The sequence below is a fragment of the Dipodomys ordii genome, unplaced genomic scaffold (assembly GCF_000151885.1).
Source record: "Dipodomys ordii isolate 6190 unplaced genomic scaffold, Dord_2.0 Scaffold38, whole genome shotgun sequence".
Lineage (NCBI taxonomy): Eukaryota > Metazoa > Chordata > Mammalia > Rodentia > Heteromyidae > Dipodomys > Dipodomys ordii.
Window position 1 is genome coordinate 2,478,756 of NW_012267254.1, and position 21,372 is coordinate 2,500,127.

A 21,372-nucleotide genomic window follows, 5' to 3' on the forward strand; every position below is an offset into this window, starting at 1 on the left:
CTAATGACCAAGTAGAGGGGCAAGTAAGCCAGGGACTCCCCTCCATGGAAAGACGGAGAGGTTGCAAAATTCCTAAAGGGAAAAGCCCTCCCGGGTGTAGGCCAATGAGCGGCGGGAAGGAGGAGTGAGGCTGGGGAACTTCTCCCAGAGCCAGTCAGAGGGGACGGCTGCTGGGAAGCCAATCAGAACGCCCGAGCCTGCAGCCCCTCTGCAGTAGTTATGCCAGAGCGCCCAGTGTTGAGCAGTAGCGAGCGGGCAGCGGGGCTCGGGCTGCCAGAAACCGCGGCACTAAGCTCTGCACCCTCTTCACGTGCCGCTCCCGTCATATCCCTAACGCCTCCGTGCCTCAGTCAACCTAGCAGGCCTCGAACGAGCCTCGCCCCGCACCCTGCAGGCTTGGAGCCGCAGGACCGCCGCCGCCCCCTTAGCCGCGCGGCTAGGCTCGCCCCGCCCCCGTCCTCCTTGCCCCGCCCACCTCGATCAGCTCCGCCCCGCGCCGCGGAGCGGTTCCCGCCCTTGCTCAAGCGCCCAGGTAGCTGCGAGGAAAGTTTTGCGGCGGCTGTGTTAGCGGCACGTCTCTCGCTCCTCGGGGCCGCTGCTAGGCTTGCCTAGTCCTGAGACTGCTCTCGCTCCTACTGCCACTCTCCCGCGCTCTCCTAGCTCCCTGCACAGCAGGATGGCCGAGACCGTGCGCCCCGCGTGCTTGCTGGTGGTGGCGATGCTGCTCAGCTTGGACTGCCTGGGACAGGCTCAGCCACCGCCGCCTCCAGACGCCACCTGTCATCAAGTCCGTTCTTTCTTCCAGAGACTGCAGCCCGGACTCAAATGGGTTCCCGAAACCCCCGTGCCAGGTGAGTTAAAGTCCCTCGGGGCTTCCCCGCTTCCCTCAGAGAGCCAAGGCGTGCGTGGTTGGCGGTGCCCTGAGCGGTCGAGCCGCGAGGAGCCACGATCGTACCCTACTACTGGATCCGTGGGAGTGGTTGGTGTGCCTGCGGACCCCGGGCTTGCCCAGTTTTCAGGGAATGTGGGACGGGAAGGAAACGGCGGGGATTGCCTCCTCGCAAGAGCCCATTTTTGGGGGGACGGCGGGAAGGTAGGAACGGATTCTCCGGGAGCGCCCCCCCCCCCCATGAACTACCGTCCCTCAGTCGAGCCGGCGCCTAGGGAATTTATCACCCTTGTTCACACGTACGTGTCAGAATTTCAGGCTTTAGCTGGATCGGCAGCCCCAGACATCCCCAACGGATCCTCTGAGCCCTCCTTGTCCCTCAGTCTGGGTTCCCGATGCTGGCGGGTCCAAGTGCAGGCAAACTTGTGGACAGATCTCCGAATCTGCGGTACTGACTGGAGACACACGGAAGGAAACTTTTCAGTTCGAGGGTCCCCAAATTGTGCAGAACTGAGCTTTTTCCTTTCACAACAGCGTCTCTAATCTAGGTTGATTATTTAAAAACAGAATCTTTAAAAATCACTGGTCCTACTGCGTGGAGCAGGAGTCCAAACAGGATTGAACTCATTCTTCCCCCTTCCCCCTCCCCCCGCAAATGATCTGCTTTCTTGACAGTCTGGACCCCTGAAGGGGAGAAAATTTTAGGCAGAGGAAACTTTCTTAACGCCTGCCTTTTGTTCTGCACAATCAGATCGTGCAGTAAGGGCATATTTTAACCTTAGCAGAGGGCTGCGGCTGTCAACAGATGAATATTAATGGCCTTCTGTGATTGACTGTCCAGCGGTTAGGCTCCTAACGCTCGCTTTTCAATCCAATCAGGACAAGTTGCTACATCGACAATGTGGGCCAGAAGAGTGTGGGTTTCAAAAAAGGTTCATGTATCAGAGGTGCGCTCGGAAGAAACCACCCGTTCTATTGGCAACCCCATCAGAGGTTTGTGGCCTCCAGGGTCTCTTTCCGAGTAGCACGTTCATCAAGGCGCGGGATCCGCGGCGCTCCGGGGAGAGGTCGGGGAGCCGCAGCCCTTGCCCAAACTTGGCGGGTCGCTCTCCACAAGTCCGGGAGGCGGGCCTGATGGTTGGACCAAGTTGTGAATGCGGATGCGCGCCCTGTGGGCGCTGCCAGCGAGCGTTCACTGGCAGGAGGTTACCTAGGCAGCCAGCGCGCCCTCAGCCTTTTCTTTAGGTTGATGAAAAGAGTCCAGCGAGCCTGCTGTTTAGTTGCAAAGGTAATTGGTCACCCTCTTTTGGTGACTGAAATGCATTTGCGCATATGTTAAATATTGCTTTGCAGGATAACACTCTAAGGGAGGCTAAGAACTACCTCTTCCACTGTTGGGCGTTAATAACATACCACGTGGGCGTGTGCAGGAGCAGTTAGGGGCGACCTATGAATCAGTTCCACGGAGCTGAAACAACAGGCGAATATCTCTCCCCCTGGAAGTGCCATGGTAATTAGATTGCGAAGGCTAGAGAACATGCTTTTGTTGATAATGTAAAAATTGGTTCATGTAGGCTGAGCCCCCCACAAAATGAATGGGTCCAAGACTGGGGTTGAGGTCCTGTTGGGTTGATTGGAAGCCAGGGAGTAAAGGTGGTGCTTAAAAGAAAAGCACTAAAGGAAAGCACAGATATTCATTTAGCAAACCTCCCTATGCACGCATGCACACCATACATGCACACACATGCACACTCAGATACACACGCTCCCTGGCTGCTTGCCTCTTTCCTGCAGCATCTGTATAAAAAATATAGGGAGGGCCCACACACACTGTGGGTGCATTGAGAGTTCACCTAGGCTTCTTCCCTCCAGTCCAGCGCAGTGATGATCACAATTAGAGAGTCGTATTTGTAATACAGGTTTCTTCTTTTCCTCTACTATTTCACAAACCTAGGAAAAATAATTTTTTCTAGGGTTTTTGTCATAGAAACACAACACAACCCACTTCAGTTTTCTTTAACATACATACATGGTAGTGAGCACCCTTTTCATCGGAGGTACTGACATTTGAGCCAGGCCCAAATTCAAATATGGTGATGTCCATATAGCTCCCATGTAGCCTCCATTTCTCTGGGGGCAGTACACATTTCAAATACTCTGGCCTGGCAGGAGGCCACGTGCCCTGAATTTTAGTTGAGCAAATATGGTCAGTGTAGATACGGAAAACATGATGAAAGTCCTGATATCCATGTGTGGAAAGAGCTCATCAGTATTTCAGAGAAGACATCATAATGGCAGACTAAATACAATGCAAGTGCATAATTTCTAAGCGAATAAATGTATAATTTGCTACTGTCGTCCAGTGGTTGGAAAATGAAAGAGCTGCAAATTATTTGATAGTCATGAATCATCATGATGACCGCTCAAATTTTTTAACCCCGCCATGTATATTTTAAGCCATGTTGTTTGCCTGCTGCACTGTGTTAAAGCTTTCTTTGTCCCAGATAAAAATGAGATTTGATCACAGTAAGGAAAAATCCTCAAGAATGTCCTGTTTCACTCAGGAAGAACATTTGGGATTGCCTGCTAACTTTGGCCATTAGTAGAGAAAGTTGATAAGGTACATTTCTTATGCTAATATGGAAGAGACTAAATGGCATTGGAAATCAACCAGCCTAAAAAATAAATCACTGGTGCTGAAGGACTTCCCTAGACTTACACAAAGCTCATCTGAAGTCTTACAGTCTCAGGTTCTCATTTCTTTTAGAGTTGTACAAAGACACAGTATAGCAATTCTAAATAGCATGCCTCTGAATTCCATAGATCTCTTATACCCTATGTGTTCTCTCTCTCTCTCTCTGTGAAGGATTTGTAACTTGGAAAGCACCACAGATGGAAACCAGGCGCACAGAGTTAGCATTTGGCAGAAAAATCCATATAACTGACTTTCAGTGCAGCTCTTTTGCCCTTATTTAATTTAGAAAAATTCAGAAAAAAAAGCCAATGAGCTCATAAGTCTAGATGTTTATTTTGTTTTGCTTAACCTACCCACAGGCACAATCAAGAATGGATACAATTTTAGGCAAGGGAAGTGAGTTAGTAATCAGACAATGATGTTTCCAATTGTCTCAAGGGAATGTTACAGAAGTCTGAAAAAAAATTCTTCCAAACAAAAATCAAGTGTAATTCACTTTATGAATGCCATACACCACTTTTGGTGGAGGGGGAACGATGGAGGGGAGGGTATGAGACAAATCAAACAAATCATGGTAGTGTTGCAACTCCCAAAAGATTCAAGGATCTTGCTTGGAGGGCCTTGGAAAGTGAGAAAACCAAACCAGAAGGCCAAATGCCCCATGGTTACAAATGCACCCTCCAACAACCCTACTCGGACTTTCTTGATAATAATAGATTAAAAAATGTTAATAAAGCAACATTCTTGAAGCAGAGAAGAGAGAGAGAGAGAGAGAGAGAGAGAGAGAGAGGAAGAAAAAAGAATTTGGCTTTTTTAAAATGAGAGAAATGTGAGAGCTAGCAACCTTATCTGGGTTGCCAGCTGTGACTCCCCAATTAGCTTGAAGCAGTTAGTGCTCTGGTCCTAATGTCAAGAGAGAGAGAGAGAGAGAGAGAGAGAGAGAGAGAGAGAGAGAGTGAGAGAGAGAGAGAGAGAGAATAAAAAGTGAGGTGTGGGAGAGTTTTCTGTCCTCTGGAAACTGCAACAGACTTTGGTATGCACAGGTGATTTGTTTCAACTTCAGGAAAGTTGTATTGCTGTGTGCTAACATGGTTCGGGAGAATCCTCACACGTGGGGTCTGAGTATATTTATTATGCTAATGTTGCTATTGGGCGAGAGATGGGTCTGGAGAACCCAGCAGTCAGAGGGAGCAGATGGCAGCCGAACAGTGGTGCACCTTGGCAGTGTCTATGTTAGGTTCTGCTGGGGGTGCAGAAAGCAGAGACACAGTCCCCTTTTGTGAAGGAGCTCACAGTCTAGTGGGGGAGCACACAAGTAAACAGGCTTCCCAGGAAACTTGTAGGATTAAATAGGGTGAAAAGGGCTAGAAAATACCTCCAGGAAATTGGCTCAAATGGTCACAATAGGCAGCCTGGGCAAGGGAAAAGGACTGAAGAGATGAAGTGGGAGATAGGGAGAAGTCTCTAAATAGGGCCGCCATCTTAAAAAGAGTTTTCTTAATTCTTGGAGTGAATTCCATTTTCTAAGCATCGGGAAATCCAGGCAGATGAAGGTTTGGATGGATGTTAAGATGATACAGATCGTGTCAGTTTTGTAATGTTTTTTTCTCTCTCTCTCTCATGGGCTGGTAAGTTGTATCCAATGTTTTGATGCAATATTTTGGAGCATTCTACGACTTCCATCTTTAGACTTGCAATGTTTTCTGTTCACTGTAGCCTAGAAAAAAAAAACTCTCCTTATTATCAACCTGGGAGAAAAGAATCCTGGATTTGTCTGGTATGAGACAAGACAGAGAATATGTTTTCTCCTTAAATGGCAGCTATCAATGACCATGCCAACTTCAGTGTTTGATGCATATACAAAAGCATGGGTCTTAAGAGGTATCTTATTACTCATTTCTAAGAAAATTGAAGATAATCACTTATAACTTGTGCACACGATACATCATTTGGAAAGAATTTCACTGGGGATCATGTTGCTCAACTGAAAAGTTCTGGCATGCTGAATTTGTACATTTTTGTGAATGCTTCCTTTTACTCTGATCTCTAGCTTTTTGCTGCATATGGTTATTTGTATGTTTTAGATTATAAGCTTCTTAAAGGGGAAGCACTCTCTTTGAGCTTCATTGAGCACAATGCTAAGAGCTCTACGTAGCATTTACTTAATTATTACCCCGAAGACTGTTCTTGGTGAACTCTTACATACTTTTTAAAGTAATACATCATCTTATTATATTGGAAAGTGGCTAAACTTCTCAGGCTAGAGATAGACCTATATATCTTTCAGTTAGCTGGTGATTCTTTAATATCTGGTAGGGCTTATTAACATTGAGTACCCAAGGAACAAATTGAAATTAGCAGCACTGTTATGGCAGGCTTAAAATATCATTGAAGATCAACTATTATTATATTACATAAATTGTAGGACATCTCTTAAATCAAGCTCTCTTTGATTTAATGTCAGCTAGACCTTTCTGGCTGATGTTGACATTACCATATTTGGGAGTTGGGCTATATAATACACGCACATACCTGTTGCAGTACCTCATGGGTTTCTGTAACCTGGGATCGCAATTTGTGTACAGGTTCAATTCAAAAGACCCTTCCAACAACCAACGATTTTTCAGCCCTAGCCAAGCTTGTAAATGGGCTTGATGTTTTTTGGTAATCTATGGTCTAATGGGAAGCGTGGGCAGAAAAAAATCCCCCACTCACTTGCACATCTTTAGCAAATTGTCTAGTCTGAAACAAGATCCCCAGAACTCCATTAAGTAATGAACATCAGAAAATAGAATATAAGTCTTGGGCCCCAGACTGGCTTTAGAAACAGCACTAAGTAATGGGAAATTACCTCCTGAGATGTAATGAGAAGGAGAATGTGATTTGGAAAGCAAGGTGAAGGTGGCCCTATTAGCAGACAAAATTCTGCATTTTGAACTTTTGTTTATACATGGTGGGATGGTTACTAGGATAGTATTGTTTCACTTGAATATCTTGTTGAATATACAAACTAAAGACAATTTAGTTCTGTGTTCTGAATTAGGCCAATTAAAGATCTAGTATCTAAGTGCTAATTATTAGAAATACTTGTTTCCTGTTTTTTTTTTAAACAAAAAAAGAATCTAAGCTGATTACCAAGAAAGACATTTTCACTTTTTGTCTCTGTGTATAGGTGGACAAAGCCTTGTTTGAGAGTTTTAAGTTTTTTCCTTATGAATTAAAAAAGAGAGCGCGAGAGAGTCAATGTTAGACCAAAATGCATTGCGAGTGTTCCAAACAGTTAATTACGTCTCACAGCTGAAATTGTATTTATATGCTAGATTAGTAAATCTACAAAGCTCTTTGAAGCATAGGTAATAGGTTTATATTGATAAATAATTGGTAAGAAGGGAGATAAAATATAAGTGAAAATAGCTTTAAGAAGGAACAGCGAAGTTACAGCCATTGTAATGGAAACTTCCATCCATTGTATTTCATTCACCCGCTGCATGTTGAAAGAGGTGCATTGCTCAGTAGAAGTGAGGATTTAAAATAGCATTCTATATTTTTTTCAAAATTTCCTCAGTGATTTACTATAAATCAAGAAAAAGTGTTAGAGTAAAATTTTAGTACTTTCCTGTGATGCCCTTGAAGTTAGGGGTGGTTGTATCTTAATTCATTTTTGTATCGTTAGTGTCCTGCATCTTATACAACACTAATAATAAGTACTCAATACAGATTTGTACACTACATGAATGAACAGTTGCAAAATAAGCATAGGATTTCCGTAAAGCCAGTATTTAAGGGGTGATTCATTTTTTACTATTTTACTAAGTTTTCTAAAAAAGTAACCACTGTTTCAGGTGGAAAATCCATTTGTTGTCTGTTGGTAAGTAATAAAAGACATTGGTTGAATTCACTGGGCCGCACTAAAACTCACTGGGTAAAGTAGACTAGCCAAATCATACAAGAGGTAAGTATTTTGTGCTTCTTTCCAAGGCTGTTCTAAGTAATTTGAAATTATACATATGTAAACACATGCATTTTTCTTCATTCTGTAGAGCTGTAAAGTTAGACATGTGAAAAGAATGCAACCTGGTATCAGTTAAAGAAATATGAACTGAATGTACCTATGTTTCCCTGTCAGTATTTTATCTTTCTTATCTATAGGTAAATATACATTTACCTAAGATTGGTAAATGTATATTTAAAAAGACATAATCCAAAGTGGATTTTCAGCCCTGGAATTATATTTGAATAAGATATAGGGCCTCATAAGGAGTCTCCTAATTTCTATATGAGTCATTCCAACTTTCCAAATTAGTGGGTTAGGGAGGATGCATCGATCTTTTAGATCGATGCCCAAGAAGAAAAGAGGGTATGAAAAAGGGAAGATATTCACTTGGAAAAGAAATTAATCTCTATATTCATTCCCTTACTATGACTGTTCCCTCTCTCCAAAATCCTGCATGTTTTGTACGTATCTTATGTGCCATGATGTCCTAGACTCTCCATTGCCCTTCATCAAAATTTAGTTTGGATGATTGAAGCTGAGGGATGAATAGCAAAGAGAGGAAGAGTTAGAATGAGAGTTAAAGGGAGGAGAATTAATGTTCTCACCCTAGTATATAGATCAGAAAGTTAACTAGCATGTAACACATGGGGAAGATTGGGAACATTTAAACATGGAGTTCTGCTTGTCTGAAAAGATAATACCAAGGATGCTTAATTAAATTTGGTCTCTAGAGATACTTTGGATTTCTTTCTTAGTGGCCATGGGTTTGGATGTACTGACCTTATACCTGGCCCCTTCCAAACCCAATTCTCACTGTATGCAGGACTATGTTTGCTTCATCATGATATTTCCCAGAGTGGTGAGTAGAGTGCTTTGTACAGCAATTAATTAATTAATGAGCATGAATGTACAAGACAACATTTGAAGAGTTAGCCTCGATCACTGTCTGGTGAGATTCCAGAATGTCCTATAACTATGGAATGATTCCCTAAAAGCTTCATCAGCTAACCTGATTTGAAGCAGAGACTGAAGAAGAGATGGCAGAGTCAAAATGTATATGTCTGCTCTCTGTGGCCATGGGAGTCACTTTGTTATCCTCCTTCCAAAAATGAAGATTGAAAAAGGCGTGAAAAGTAGAGGTTTTTTTTGACAGTTGCTTTGCCCCACAAAGCACAATTTGAATACATTTTATATATTCAGATTACAGATATGTATGAATGAATGTATCTGTAAATTATTGTTTTGCTTGTGATTGTTAATTATGCATGCTATTTAAAATGACAATTGTTACGCTTTGCAATGGGTGGTCTTCAGAGTCATATCTTATATTTGTGTTGTGAAATTCTTGCTTTTATAGATTTCATATTCACAGTGCAACCACTCATAAAGTAATGAGTTCCAGAGAGCTGCCAAACACACACACACACACACACACATTTGAAATTCAGTGCACACATATAATACATCTACATCTACATGCTTTTTAAAATAAGTTTTTATTTTTTGTTGTTATTATAAAGGTGACATATAGAGAGGTTAGAGTTATATAACTCAGATATGAGTACATTTCTTTTTGGACAATGTCACCCTTCCTTATATGCTTTTTTAAAAATAAATTTTCATTCCGATTAAGTGATTACATAAATTTCACAAATTTCACAGTATTGTGGGACAGTGATACTTAAAGTCACAAACACATATTTTAACCTTCACAAGGCAAATGGTCATTATCATGGTCTATAAAGTTTGTGAATTCTATGAACTTTGACAGTACAACCATTTCTTCCACATCAGGTGATAGATACATTTCTTTCCTTTTGTTTAGTGTCAGCTGTTCCCTCTTTTCCTTCTCATTTCCTCCCTCCCATCACTGCCCTTGAGTTGCTTAGTTCATTTTCATCAATGCCCAGTGCAGCTGATGAAGCCTCTCTGCTCCTTATATACTTTTAATAATGCAGAATATAAACCAAAGTGGGGAGAACTAGGACATATCAAGCAGACACCAAATTGTATTGACACCAAATTATTTCAGAAATACTGGTCATTGATTTTATATATCTACTGCTTATTGATCAAGTTCCATTACTTCCCCAAGTGCAGAGGCACAATCCTCATTAAGTGTTAACAGTCAACCCACTTTGTGAATTTGGCCCATTTTGGAGAACTACTCGCAATGGCTACATTGCATGTTGAACTTTATAGAAATGAGAATGTGACCCGAGTCACTTTCCCAGTTAGATTTCAGAGAATGATTGTATTGGAGACCACATTTATCTGTTTTGGAAAACACATGAAAATTCACAGAAAAGGAACTCATAATAATGAACTGTGTGTACTATCTCTTCATAAATATTTAAGTGTTTTGCATTCATTCTTTACTTCAAGCAACACTGATATCAGAGCACTGATTCTGTGCCAGATACTGAGAGCTAGGAGCTGATAAATAAGGCAAAATCACTACCAGCGAGGAATTTCTGGATTTGTGAGGGAGCCATAGATGTGGAGACAGCACAAGAAGGGCTACTATACAGATGAGAATCATGTGGGGTTCTTGGAAATGTTGAGCCACAGAAGAAAGGTGCCTAGTTGCCCTAAAAAGGGCTGTCATGTAAATCATGAGAGGTATTTGAGTTAAGAAACAAAATGACACGTTTCTTGGATTGTAATAGTTTGCATTGGTTGGAACCCAGATGTGGAGAGAAGATGAAATAGAAACGTAAGCAAGGAAATTCTGAGAAGTTTGTTTGTCTCCGAGGATAATGAGCCATGAAAATATTGTGTTCAGTATGGAGAACAACTAGGGAGTGAATGGCAGAATTTAGTAACACAGGTGAGTGGGTAGAGGCCAGTAAAAAAGGACAGTAAAGGCTACATTGAGAGAAAAGATTAAATAGAACAGACATGTCTTGATGATATGTAGACAGAAGGAAGAGCCTAGAAGGTTTTTTTTTCTTTTTCTGGGAGGTAAAGTCATGGCTCACAGTATCTACTTAGTATTTATTAAGTAAATTGAGTTTTGATAGTTACTAGGCTTAAATGATCTTTCTGCCTCAGCTTCTTCTAGGGACTACAGGTGTACCACTATTTCTGGCTTAGAAGAACATAGACATTTTTTGGTGTGCCAGTCCTGGGGCTTGAACTCAGGGCCTGGGCACTGACCTTGAGATCTTGTGTTATACTTTACCACTTGAGCCACAGCTCCACTTCTGTCTTTTTAGTAGTTTATTAGAGATAAGAGTCTCATGGACTTTCCTGCCTGCGTTGACTTTGAGCTGTGACCCTCAGATCCTGAGTAGCTAGGGTTACAGGTGTGAGCCACCAGCACCCGGTGAAGAATGTATTTTTAAGGGTGCATTTGGTTTTGAATTGGTTGAATTTGAAGGGTCCTTTAATCACTGAGGTAAAAAATGTCTGTTAGGTAAGTTCAAGTTGTGCCATGGATCACAAAAGAGAGAGGAGTCAGGGCTGGAGATACATAACTGGTAATTACCCATGTATAGATAGTAATTGAATTCCTGGGAATAGATTAAATCTCTGGGAAAAAATGAGTGTAGATATTCTTCTGAAGTTCAGATGAAGGGTAGTTGGGACTGATCAGTATATAGGCTCAAGTTGGAAGTTGTGGGTGTGGATGATATTTTCCAGGCTTTTGCATGTGACATGTCTTAAAATGTATTTTGCCAACATCTGGTGATTTTTAAAAACACTGCCAAAGCCTTCAAGAACTTTCTTGATTAAGAGAAAATATGAGTATATATTGTCATGGTCCAAAACTTTGCAAATAAGGTAATGTACTACCAAACACACACACACACACACACACACACACACACACATTCTCTCTCTCTCTCTCTCTGTATGTGTGTGTGTGTGTGTGTGTGTGTGTGTGTGTGTAGAGAAATGCTTTAGAATCAAGGTATAAGGTTTCTGTTTATTTTTTCATAATGATGCATTTATTTTAACTGAATGTTCATTGTAACTCATAGCGGTGGGTGGTCTCTCACAATCATACCTTACATTTATGTTATTTCCACATATCTTAGGAGCACACAATGCAAGCACTTGTAAAGTGTCTGTAGCTTCTAGTTCCAGGGACCTGCCTGGCTCCAACATGTGGCCCCTCTGTGTCTCCTTCCCCCCCACCCCCGGCGGAAGGGGGATGCTTTGCCGCTGTGGGAATGAAAGCCGTCACTGTGTGGAGGTTTTGGAGCCCTGGACTCTATTCTACTGCTGGCTAGATTCTGAAACATGTGGTTATAAGCAAAGGATAGGAATACTTGTGTCACTGGGCTGATCTTGCTTAATTGACTTTGAGGATGTAGTATTTGTTGGATCTGGGAGAGGGGAAGGTTGTAAAAATGTTCTAGTTCTCTGGAAGAAGTCGTTTAATTCCCCAGTTGTTTAAAAATGGTTGTCTTCACCAGAGTTTCTACTTTCATTCAACCTAAACTCAAAACTCATTGTTTTCCAGTAGATTTATTTTGGGGGGGTCACTTTCAGTTTGATGGAATATTTGTCCCACAGGGGAAATTTCATGGAAAATTATATTTACTGAGTGCCTACTGTGTTCCAGTTGCTGTATACTTAATCTCTCATTTGATTTACACAGCAAACTTGAAAGGTAGGTGATGTCGTGTCCATTTTACAGATGAAGAAATGGAGGCAAAGAAAGGCTCACTTTTCCAAAGGTTTGTCTCCCTCCATAATTGATACTCTTTTCAATGTACTCATTGACTATTAGGGGAAATAATATCATCTGGATAGAAAAAAGAAATCTTTCACCGAAATTCCTTTATCTTTTATGGTATCATGTGCTCTGAGATCCCCTCCTATTTGTATCTGTCTTTGTTTGTTTGTTTGCCTTCTTCTTCTTAACCTTCCTTAGAAGTAGCTATTCCAGTAGCATTTGTCCTTTGGCCTTTCCATTGTCTCTTTGGTCATTCCTACACATATACTCATGACTGCAGTGTCTTTTCTATGTTGAACGATTTCCCTTGCCTCTTTCCATCCGGACCTCTTCCTTGTTCTCCAGTTCAGAATCTCCCAAGTGACTGCTAGACATCTCTATCTGGAAGTCCTACTAGTGTTTCCCATTGAACTAATCCAAACAATACGCCATCATGTTCTTTGCCTATACAGACCTATTGCTCTCCAACATTCTGCATTTCTGGTGGTGGCAACTTTGATACCCACACTTGAAATTCTGAAATTGTCTTTGACTTCACCTGCATATGCCATTTCCCTCTCCCCCAAAATGTCACCCCCTGCAAACCTACATCCACTATGTATCCCTCACCTGTACCCCCTTGGCATGTGTGTGTACTCTGTTTTTCCACACTAGGCTGCTTACTCAGAATTCTGTAGTTGTTTCTAAGCCATTTATTTATTTATTTATTGTTGGTTGTAGGGCTTGAACTCAGGGCCTGGGCACTGTCCCTGAGCTCAAGGCTAGTGCTCTACCACTTTGAGCCACAGCGCCACTTCAAAGTCTCAGTGCAGTGCTATGTTCTTCATGAGTCACTCCATGATACCCCATGATGTGACTGTTTCTCCCTTGAACCGTTCTATCTCTTCCCCCTCAGCCCCCACCTTAATTTTTCCTTGCTTATATCATTATAAAGTACATCACTTTATTATTCTTACTTGTGCCTTGCTCTGTTAAGTGTGGTCCATGGATCACCAGCATCGGGGTCACCTGGGAGCTTGCAAGAACTGTGGAATTCCAGGCAGCCTTGTCCACACCTACCTACTGAATCTGAATTTTTATTCTGTTTTAAACATGGGGATCCCAGCTGATCTGCATGCATGTTAGCAGTCAGGAAAAGGTTACTTTCATATGTAACTCCAATGAGGAGAATCAAGTTTCAAAGCCAGCCCAGGGAAGGAAAGTCTGTAGGACTCTTCTCTCCAATGAACCACTAAAAAAGCCAGAAGTGGATCTGTGGCTCTAGGGACAATGCCATAGCCATGAGTTTAGGCCCTAGTACAGGCACACATACACATGTACACTGTCTCACACCAAAACCAAAAAGAGTGTCTTAACATATAGAGGAGAAAATGTCCTTTTAATTTTTCACATTTGTGATTTGGCTAGTCACTTACTGAAATGGCCCTGGAGACTGTTAGACAGGGATTGGGGAAAGGAGAGAGAGGACTAGGAGGGAGGGAGAGAAAGGTGAGAAGAAAGGAGGGAGAGAGACACAGAGATGGAGAATGAATGAGCTTGTGACAGTGAATACCCTAGGGAGTGCCAGCAGAATCTCTGCTAGGCTGCTCATAATTTTGTGGCTAGTTCAGAAAACACTGCTTTGTGCCCCTATATGGGTAGAATGTCTAGTGTTGGCCTTAGCTTAATTTAATGTGTTCAGGGGCAAATATCTCATGAGCACAGTTTGCTCCTACTCAGGGAAACTAATGGCTGCTCGCTTTGTCTTTTGCTGATATTCTGGGGGACATCTTCTTTGGCCACCCTCAGAAGATCAAGTGAAACTTTTGAAGGGTTTGAAAGAACCATGGAAGGATTGTGATCAGTATCTCTAGGAGGTCCTTCTGTGTTCAGAAACAAATTTTCTGCTTTGTTTTGCAACTTCAAAGTTTATTTCTGGAATAATGGTTTATTTTTTCCCCCATGGTATTCTGAAGGTTTTCTACAAATGCTAATTTCTAAAACCTAAGTCATTTCTTGCCTTTGAAACTTCAGTGCTGTAGGTCAATTTCATAAAATTGCCTGAACTTTTTTTTTGGCCTTCAAAGGCTGTCAGATTGCCATTTCTTTGTTCTTTGAGGAAGTAAGGTTGCCTCATTTCTAAAGCCTGAAGGTGAGGTTAGAACTCATGTGTATTCAGTCATTCAGCTTCTTCCAACAGTATCCCATTTTATTTTGAAAATTGGTTCTAGTAGCTTTGAGAGTTACTACTAACTCTTCACTTATGGGTAAAATGCCTGAAAAGTTCCTAGCATTTCATAGAGTAGCAATAAACTGTGGCCTAAGTTACTATCTCACACCCCTGAGTGAAAGAAACAGGAATGGTCTTTGCACCCTAGTGGTAGGCCTTCTGGGGCCTAACATACCTCCAAAGCTGATGGGGGGAGGGGGCTCTATCTGTCTGTCAGACAGCTCCCCACATCTCCCCTTTTCCTTTTCCTCCCTCCTACCCTTACACACTCCCTCCACTGGGTATAATTTAAAACAGAAGGTGTTTTATGGTTTGTTATATTTATTGAATGGTTTTGTGTTTCTTTTCTTAAAAAAATGACTGCAATGTTTTCTATTTTCTTCTGCATTCTGGTTTGGAATTGTATTTCCTTTTCCTCCAGCTCCAGATTTTCCTCTCTTCTCTTTCTCTTCCTCTGCCTCCTCTACATCATTCTGCACCCAATGATTCTGGAGAGAAAACAGACTTCTCATTTCTCCCCAACACGTGTGATTTTGGGGACTTAGTTCTCTTGGGAATTTGTGAAATTAGTTTGAAAATAAAGAGGTCTAAGATGCACACTAATGAAGAACACTTTCGAAGAACACTTGAGTCCTTAAAATGCTTTTATTTTCGTGCAGACAAGACAAGGCTAGATGTATCTGGAGTAGCTCAAGCCATATTATGTAGTTCGCATTCCTTCTCACTTTGTCATAATTCTCAATGAATGTAGATGACATCTTTGTTCTTAGAAATCTCTCTGGAAAAAAAAACCATCAAAAGCTTTCCTTTTCTTTTTTTCTTCTAAAGATAAGGGAACTCCTTCGAAACACTGCTAGCATGAGAGGTAGATCTGACAACCTACCATGTAGGCTAACCAAAATTATATCCTGCTTTTCCTTTGATGAAGTTCTCATATTTCAGGGACATTGTATTGCTGGTGGGGCTTTATTGTCCCAGTTTCAATTTTGATTTCATGTTTGAGATTGTATTCCAATTGGACTGTTCCTCGATATTTTTTTCTTTGTCTTTATATTTCTGAGGATCTTTTGTTTGTCCTATATCTATTATCTTTTCCCAAGCTTGGACAAGGTTGTCAGGTTATACACCAAAGTATAAATATTTTACGAGATAAGTAGACAGAATGTGCTAGAAGACATTTCAACCCTTCTCCCCTCCCCCTAGCTCGTTTTGTGTGTGTACATATGTGTATGTGTGTGAGAGACAGAGAAAGAGTGTGTGTATGTGTGTGTGTGTGTGTGTGTGTGTGTATGTGTGTATGTAGTTACAGATGGTTGCTTTATCTCAGATGTTTAGATTTGGAGAACATTCCTGTGCATTTTACTTGATGGACACAACGAAATGGACATTTTTGAAGTCAATTTTGACTACCCAAATGGTAATACCATATAATAGATAACATTAGGCTCCTCTTCCTAATTTTTGTCTGACTCATTATCCAACTTCCTCTAAGTCTGAGAGTGTTAGGTATGAGATTGTGTGTTTTTTAAGAAAATATTATGGATAAAGACTAATGTTCTCAAGTCAGGAATAACAATTAGCACCATTCATTAATCAGGGTGCATGTTTTGACTCTGGGTCCTGGCTAGGAAATATAAACTGTGAAAGTCACACATATATATGAACCTCAGGCAAATTTATGACTTGTCAGCCTTTTAAGGTTAAATTCTTAACCCCAGATGGGGGCTGGCTTTATATGTGGAGTCCTGCACATTCCTCTGGGCCACTGAGCATGCCCCTCCCCAGTCCTTTGCTTAACAGCAGTTAATGGCCTAATGAGCAAGACGGATTTCTGCTTCTTATCAGCTGCCTAAACAGCAACAGGAAGGCTGATATACCGACTATAGGTTAAAAACCCCAGTTCTTCAACCAAAAAAAAAAAAAAAGAACCCTGCACAAGGTCAGTTGAAAATTCTAGATCTGTGCTATCTCTATAATAATCAATACCTGCCCATAAAAGAGCTAGACACTTGAGTTCCAACAAAAAGTAATAGTTGTCAAAAGTATGAATGGTCAAATTAATTTTCCTAATAGTTCTTTTCTTCTTTGTTTAGTTCTTCTATAAATAGCCTTCATATAGTCTTTAATGAGCTTTGAATTTGTGCCTAGAGGTTATTATGGTCATGTGGGAGTGTTTGATTGTCAGATGGTGATGATAATGAAGGTAAGAATATTTATATTCTAGGGCAGATTTTGGAAAGGTCTGCCAAATAATGGGAAGTAGATATCTATTACTACTTTTTCATTTCTTCCTGAACTGAGTTTTTGGATAGCTATGCATTCAGAGAAGCCTTTATGCCTCCTTATATTGTACAGACATTTTTTTTCTTTAAAAGAGACAACCAGTTAGTGCCTATGTCTTAGATTCACTTGGAATCCATGCTCAGGCTCACATAGAATAAATATTTTAGGGTATTCAGTACCCATTATAGCGACAGCCCCTTGACTTTCATCTTCTGTGTTTGCATTTTTTTCAGAGACAATAATGAAAACATTTTTTTTGCAGATTCCGTTGTGTTATTGAAAATCCTATTTACATAAAAAGGCATTGTTGTGGCTTTGGGAAGAATGTGGGGTCCCATTCTTTAGCTCCTTGTATATCTTTGCTAAGGCTTGTCTAAATAGAAGTAATGATGCTTTAGTCTAAGCAGCTTTTCTCATTTAGGTAAGCAGGGTGGTTTGAAATTTCAGATTACTAGATAATTGAGTCTCTTCTTCTTAATTATTTCAGGCATGCAGGTTGCTCTCTTTATAGTAAAGACCCTAAAAATCTAGTAATCTCCTTAGGCATCCGTTTGGTAATAAAATCCTGTGCATTTTCAGGGGTTAATTTTCATGACAATTGTGTGTTGCTTCCCCACCCCCACATTGGAGGAAATTCTGCTGTTTTAGGGTCTTGGTTTTCTCATGGTGCACAAGTACACTTTAAATATATATAAGGATGTGGGCTCTGGAGGAAATTGAAATGTATTCCGATTCATGCTCATTACACAACTTTCATTTTAGAGTTTTTAATAGCCTTGTCATATTTCTTGGAAAATCATGTGCCTGACTTTGTCAGACTTGGTTTCCTGCCCTGAATGAAAAACTGAATATTAGCAAGACTGCAGCCTAAGAATCCCCTTTATTCTATCTTTTTTTTCTTTCTTTCTGGAAACAAAATCGCAGAGGTCAACTGGTGCAGAGTGAGGTGGGGGAAAAAAAAACCTAAAAGAAAAAAAAAAGTCTTCACATCTGCTAGTCATTCACACTGGTATGACTTCAATTCAGCAAGGTTTTATTGAGCACCTGCAGTGGGGGTGGTGCTAATAATCATTAACATTTATTGAGCCAGGCACTGTGCTAAGCCTTTTATGGGCAACATCCCACTTAATCCTCACAACAGCACTACCAGGTGGTAAAATGGATTTTCTCCCATTGTACAGATGAGGAGACTGAGGCTTAGAAAGGTTGAGTAACTTGTCCAAAGTTGAACGGCTCCAAAAGGAATGCAATCTAGTTTGTCTGGTTCCAGAGCCAAGTTCCTCACTAATTTTGGGGCGTGTGTATGTGTATGTGTGCTGGTCCTAGGGCTTGAACTCAGGGCTTAGGTGCTATCCCTGAGCCTTTTTGCTTATGGCTAGCACTATTCCACTTGAGCCATACCCCTAATTCTGGCTTTTTTGGTGGTTAATTGGAGATAAGAGTCTCTAGGACATTCCTTTCTGAGCTGGCTTTGAACCACCATCCTTAGATCTTAGTATCTTGAGTAGTTGGAATTACAGGCATGAGCCCACTTGTTCCCAGCTTCCTCACCATTCTTGTGATCAGCTTCACATTTTAAGAAGACAGTATGTGTGATGTGGTAGGAGTCCTAAATCAAATATCTTCTCTGTTCTTGGTGGACCAAATAGATATATAGAAAGGCAAAGCCCATGAGTAGAGGGATCTCCATAATTGTTGAGGACAAAGAGGAATACAGTGGCTTGAGCCTGTGCAGATGCTGCATCCTGAATCCAGTCCAGTAGCCTGTGGTCATGTGCATTTCTTTCCTCTTAGTGTGGTCATCTGACTTGAACTCTACCTCAGTAAATTTACTAACCCATTTCCAACCCAGTGTCAGCCTCCTGTAGCATTAGTTACTTTGGAACTGGCATTCCTTAGATGTATACTCTAAGAAGGATTTGGAATGAGTTCCATAGTTCTGGTGTCACCGTTTCTCCTTTCTTGCAATTTCCTGGGGGGCGGGGGGAAGGTGAAAGTTAAACGAAGCAGATATTCCCCAGTCAAATAATGGCCTCAAGGGCTGAAGGTATGTCATAGAAGAGCAGCCATCCACAAAGGGGCCATGTATCTAACTTTTGCTTTGACTTGCTCTGGAGCCCACCAGGCACTGCATGCGCAAGCCTGTATTGGGCTCTGGAGTGCTGTTGTGTCTCTATCACCTACAGTATAATGAAGGAGTAGAGTTCCTATGAGCACTTTTGGAGTTTTCTTCAGTAAAATCATGGGGGAATAGAAGGGGAAAAAAAACAAACCCAGATCACCTGTTTGGATCATTTATTTTTGTTTTTCATAGTTCCTGAAAGGGGGGGATAGTTACTACTTTTCAATGGTTATTGAAAAGACTTTTATGAGTTGCATTGATCATATAGATTGAGAGAATGTTTGGTTCAGGGAAATAGGAACTCACCATGTGTGTGTGTGTGTGTGTGTGTGTGTGTGTGTGTGTGTATGTGTGTGCGCGCGTGCGCGCATGCATGCGCGCTGTGTTTGAAACACTATCCTTTAGCTTCCAACCTCAGGTAACCGAACACCCCTTGTGTCTCCAGCTTGCTTATGGCGGATCTGCAGTGTTTTGCTTGTCAACTCCCTTCCCTTCTACTTTCTCCTCTATTACATCTCTTCTGCAGAGAGGATTGCCACCAAGTCTACACTTCAGTCACATGCAGGGGAGGGCTAATGAGTGTGGATTTTGATTCCTATTACAAACTGTGAGGAGGAGGGGGAAAATCTGTCCTTCCCAATTCCTTCACATACTCCAGTTCTAACACAACAGCAAGTTGGAGATGTCTAAAATTACTGGAGCATTTACACAGCTATTCCCCAAGATGGCATAAATGCCACAGCACTGGAGCACGTCCGTGTAGACACTAGGCTCAGCTAAAGGATTGGGGGTGGGGTGGGGGGGTAGGAGGAAGTGATCGATCACAGCGCTCCTTACTCAAGGACCAGGAGTGAGTGTTTGATTTTTCTCTTGCTTGCTTTTTGCTCAGGTGCAGTGTTGTATGTTGTACTAACAAGGCAATGGATTCCCCTTTCCACAGGTTCCTATCATAGGAAAAGATATAATAGAGGGCACAGATTATTTACAGTGGCTGAGAATGTAATTACAAGGTGCAATGGCTTGAAACTGAAATTTAGGTTAGCCATTAGAGCTGCAAGAAGCATCTTTAACAGTCAGGGCAATTGGGCATCAGAAAGATTTGCCTGGGAGCTGATTAAATAACATCTCCAGAAATGGAGGGGACTAGGGCAGGGGTAAATGTGAAGAGAAGCCTAAAGCTAAATGTTGGGCTGGAGGCCCAGACTGATAAGCATCTTTCATTATTACCTGGCTCCCTTTGTGATTATTTAATTGCTAATAGCTTGCAACATTTTTTTCATGTTTTCAAAGCATGCCTAATTTGTTGAGTCTAAGAAAACAAGTGTCTTTGAGCAGTAAAAATGAGGCATTTGGATTTATCTGAGCACCCTCTGAACAGACTTTCAGGACTTTGAGCCAACAGCTGAAGCGGTATTATTTATTTACTTATTTTTGCTTCTGCAAGGGCTCTCAATTCTTTATAATGTGTAACTATTGCTGTTCAACTACCATTTGGGGGGCCAGCTTCATGGATGAGTGCTTGCCTAGCATGTAGATGACCCCCAGCAAAACAACAACACTCAAAGTACTATTTGGTTTCTTCCAACATTACTTTTTCAGGGATGAACCTTGGTAGAATTTGGTTTGGCTTCTGTTCATCTTTTTCTGGATCTATACATCCTTGTTGGATATTTCCTCCAGTCCCTGTCCAAGTATTTTGGGCTGCTTCCACTTCCTCTCTTTCAAATGCTCCTTCCCTGTGCTAAAGGAAAATCACAAGTAAACTCTTTAGCCTCACATTACAAGGGCAATCCTCAAAGGAGTGCCAGACTTTAAGACAACACTGGCTGAAATGGCTTAACTTGCCCCTGATGAAACAATTCAGATGACACTAGGCAGATGCATTTAGTGAGACCGTGGGAGAGAAAGTGCACTAGTTTCCTACAGCTGCTATAGCAAGTCACCTCAAATTTGGTGGCTTACAAACAACAAAATATTTGTTCTCACAGTTTGAAAACTAGAAGCCCATGATAAGATATCAGCCAGGCTGCACCCCTTCCAAAGGAGCTGGGGGAAACTCCTTCCTTGCCTCTTCCAGATTTTTAGTGTCTGCTTTGCTGTGGCTATAGCACTCCAATCTCTGTCTCCATCTCCACATGGCCTTCTACTCTTCCTGTGTCTCTCCTCCTTATGTCTCTTAGAAGGACAACTGTGACTGGATTTAGAGTCTAACCATATAATCCAGGATGATCTTATCTGCAGATCCTTAACTTAATTATGTCTGTAAAGACCGCTTTTCCAAATAAAGTCACATTTACAAGTTCCAGAGATTGAGGACATAAACATTATCTTTTCCAGAGACACCATGCAACCTACTATTGATGGGAACTTTCTAGAGCCTTTTGCATCTCCTCCCTCCATTTATCAGTGCTTTCTATTCTAAGCTAAGTGGTTCCAGGGATACTTAAAAAGTTGGTTATGGCCCCTCAAGTGATAGAGTGCCAGCCTTGAGTA

At 41.6% G+C, this 21,372-nt stretch overlaps 1 protein-coding gene across 1 annotated transcript in view; it reads left to right on the top strand.

The window, feature by feature from the left end:
* Positions 1–488: 488 nt before the first annotated feature.
* Positions 489–21,372, top strand: part of Gpc3 (glypican 3) — a 401,301-nt gene continuing 380,417 nt past the window's right edge. The window contains exon 1 of the mRNA XM_013018171.1: positions 489–851. Coding sequence (XP_012873625.1) covers positions 677–851 — 175 coding nt within the window. The 5' untranslated portion in view covers positions 489–676. The remainder of the gene's footprint in view (positions 852–21,372) is intronic.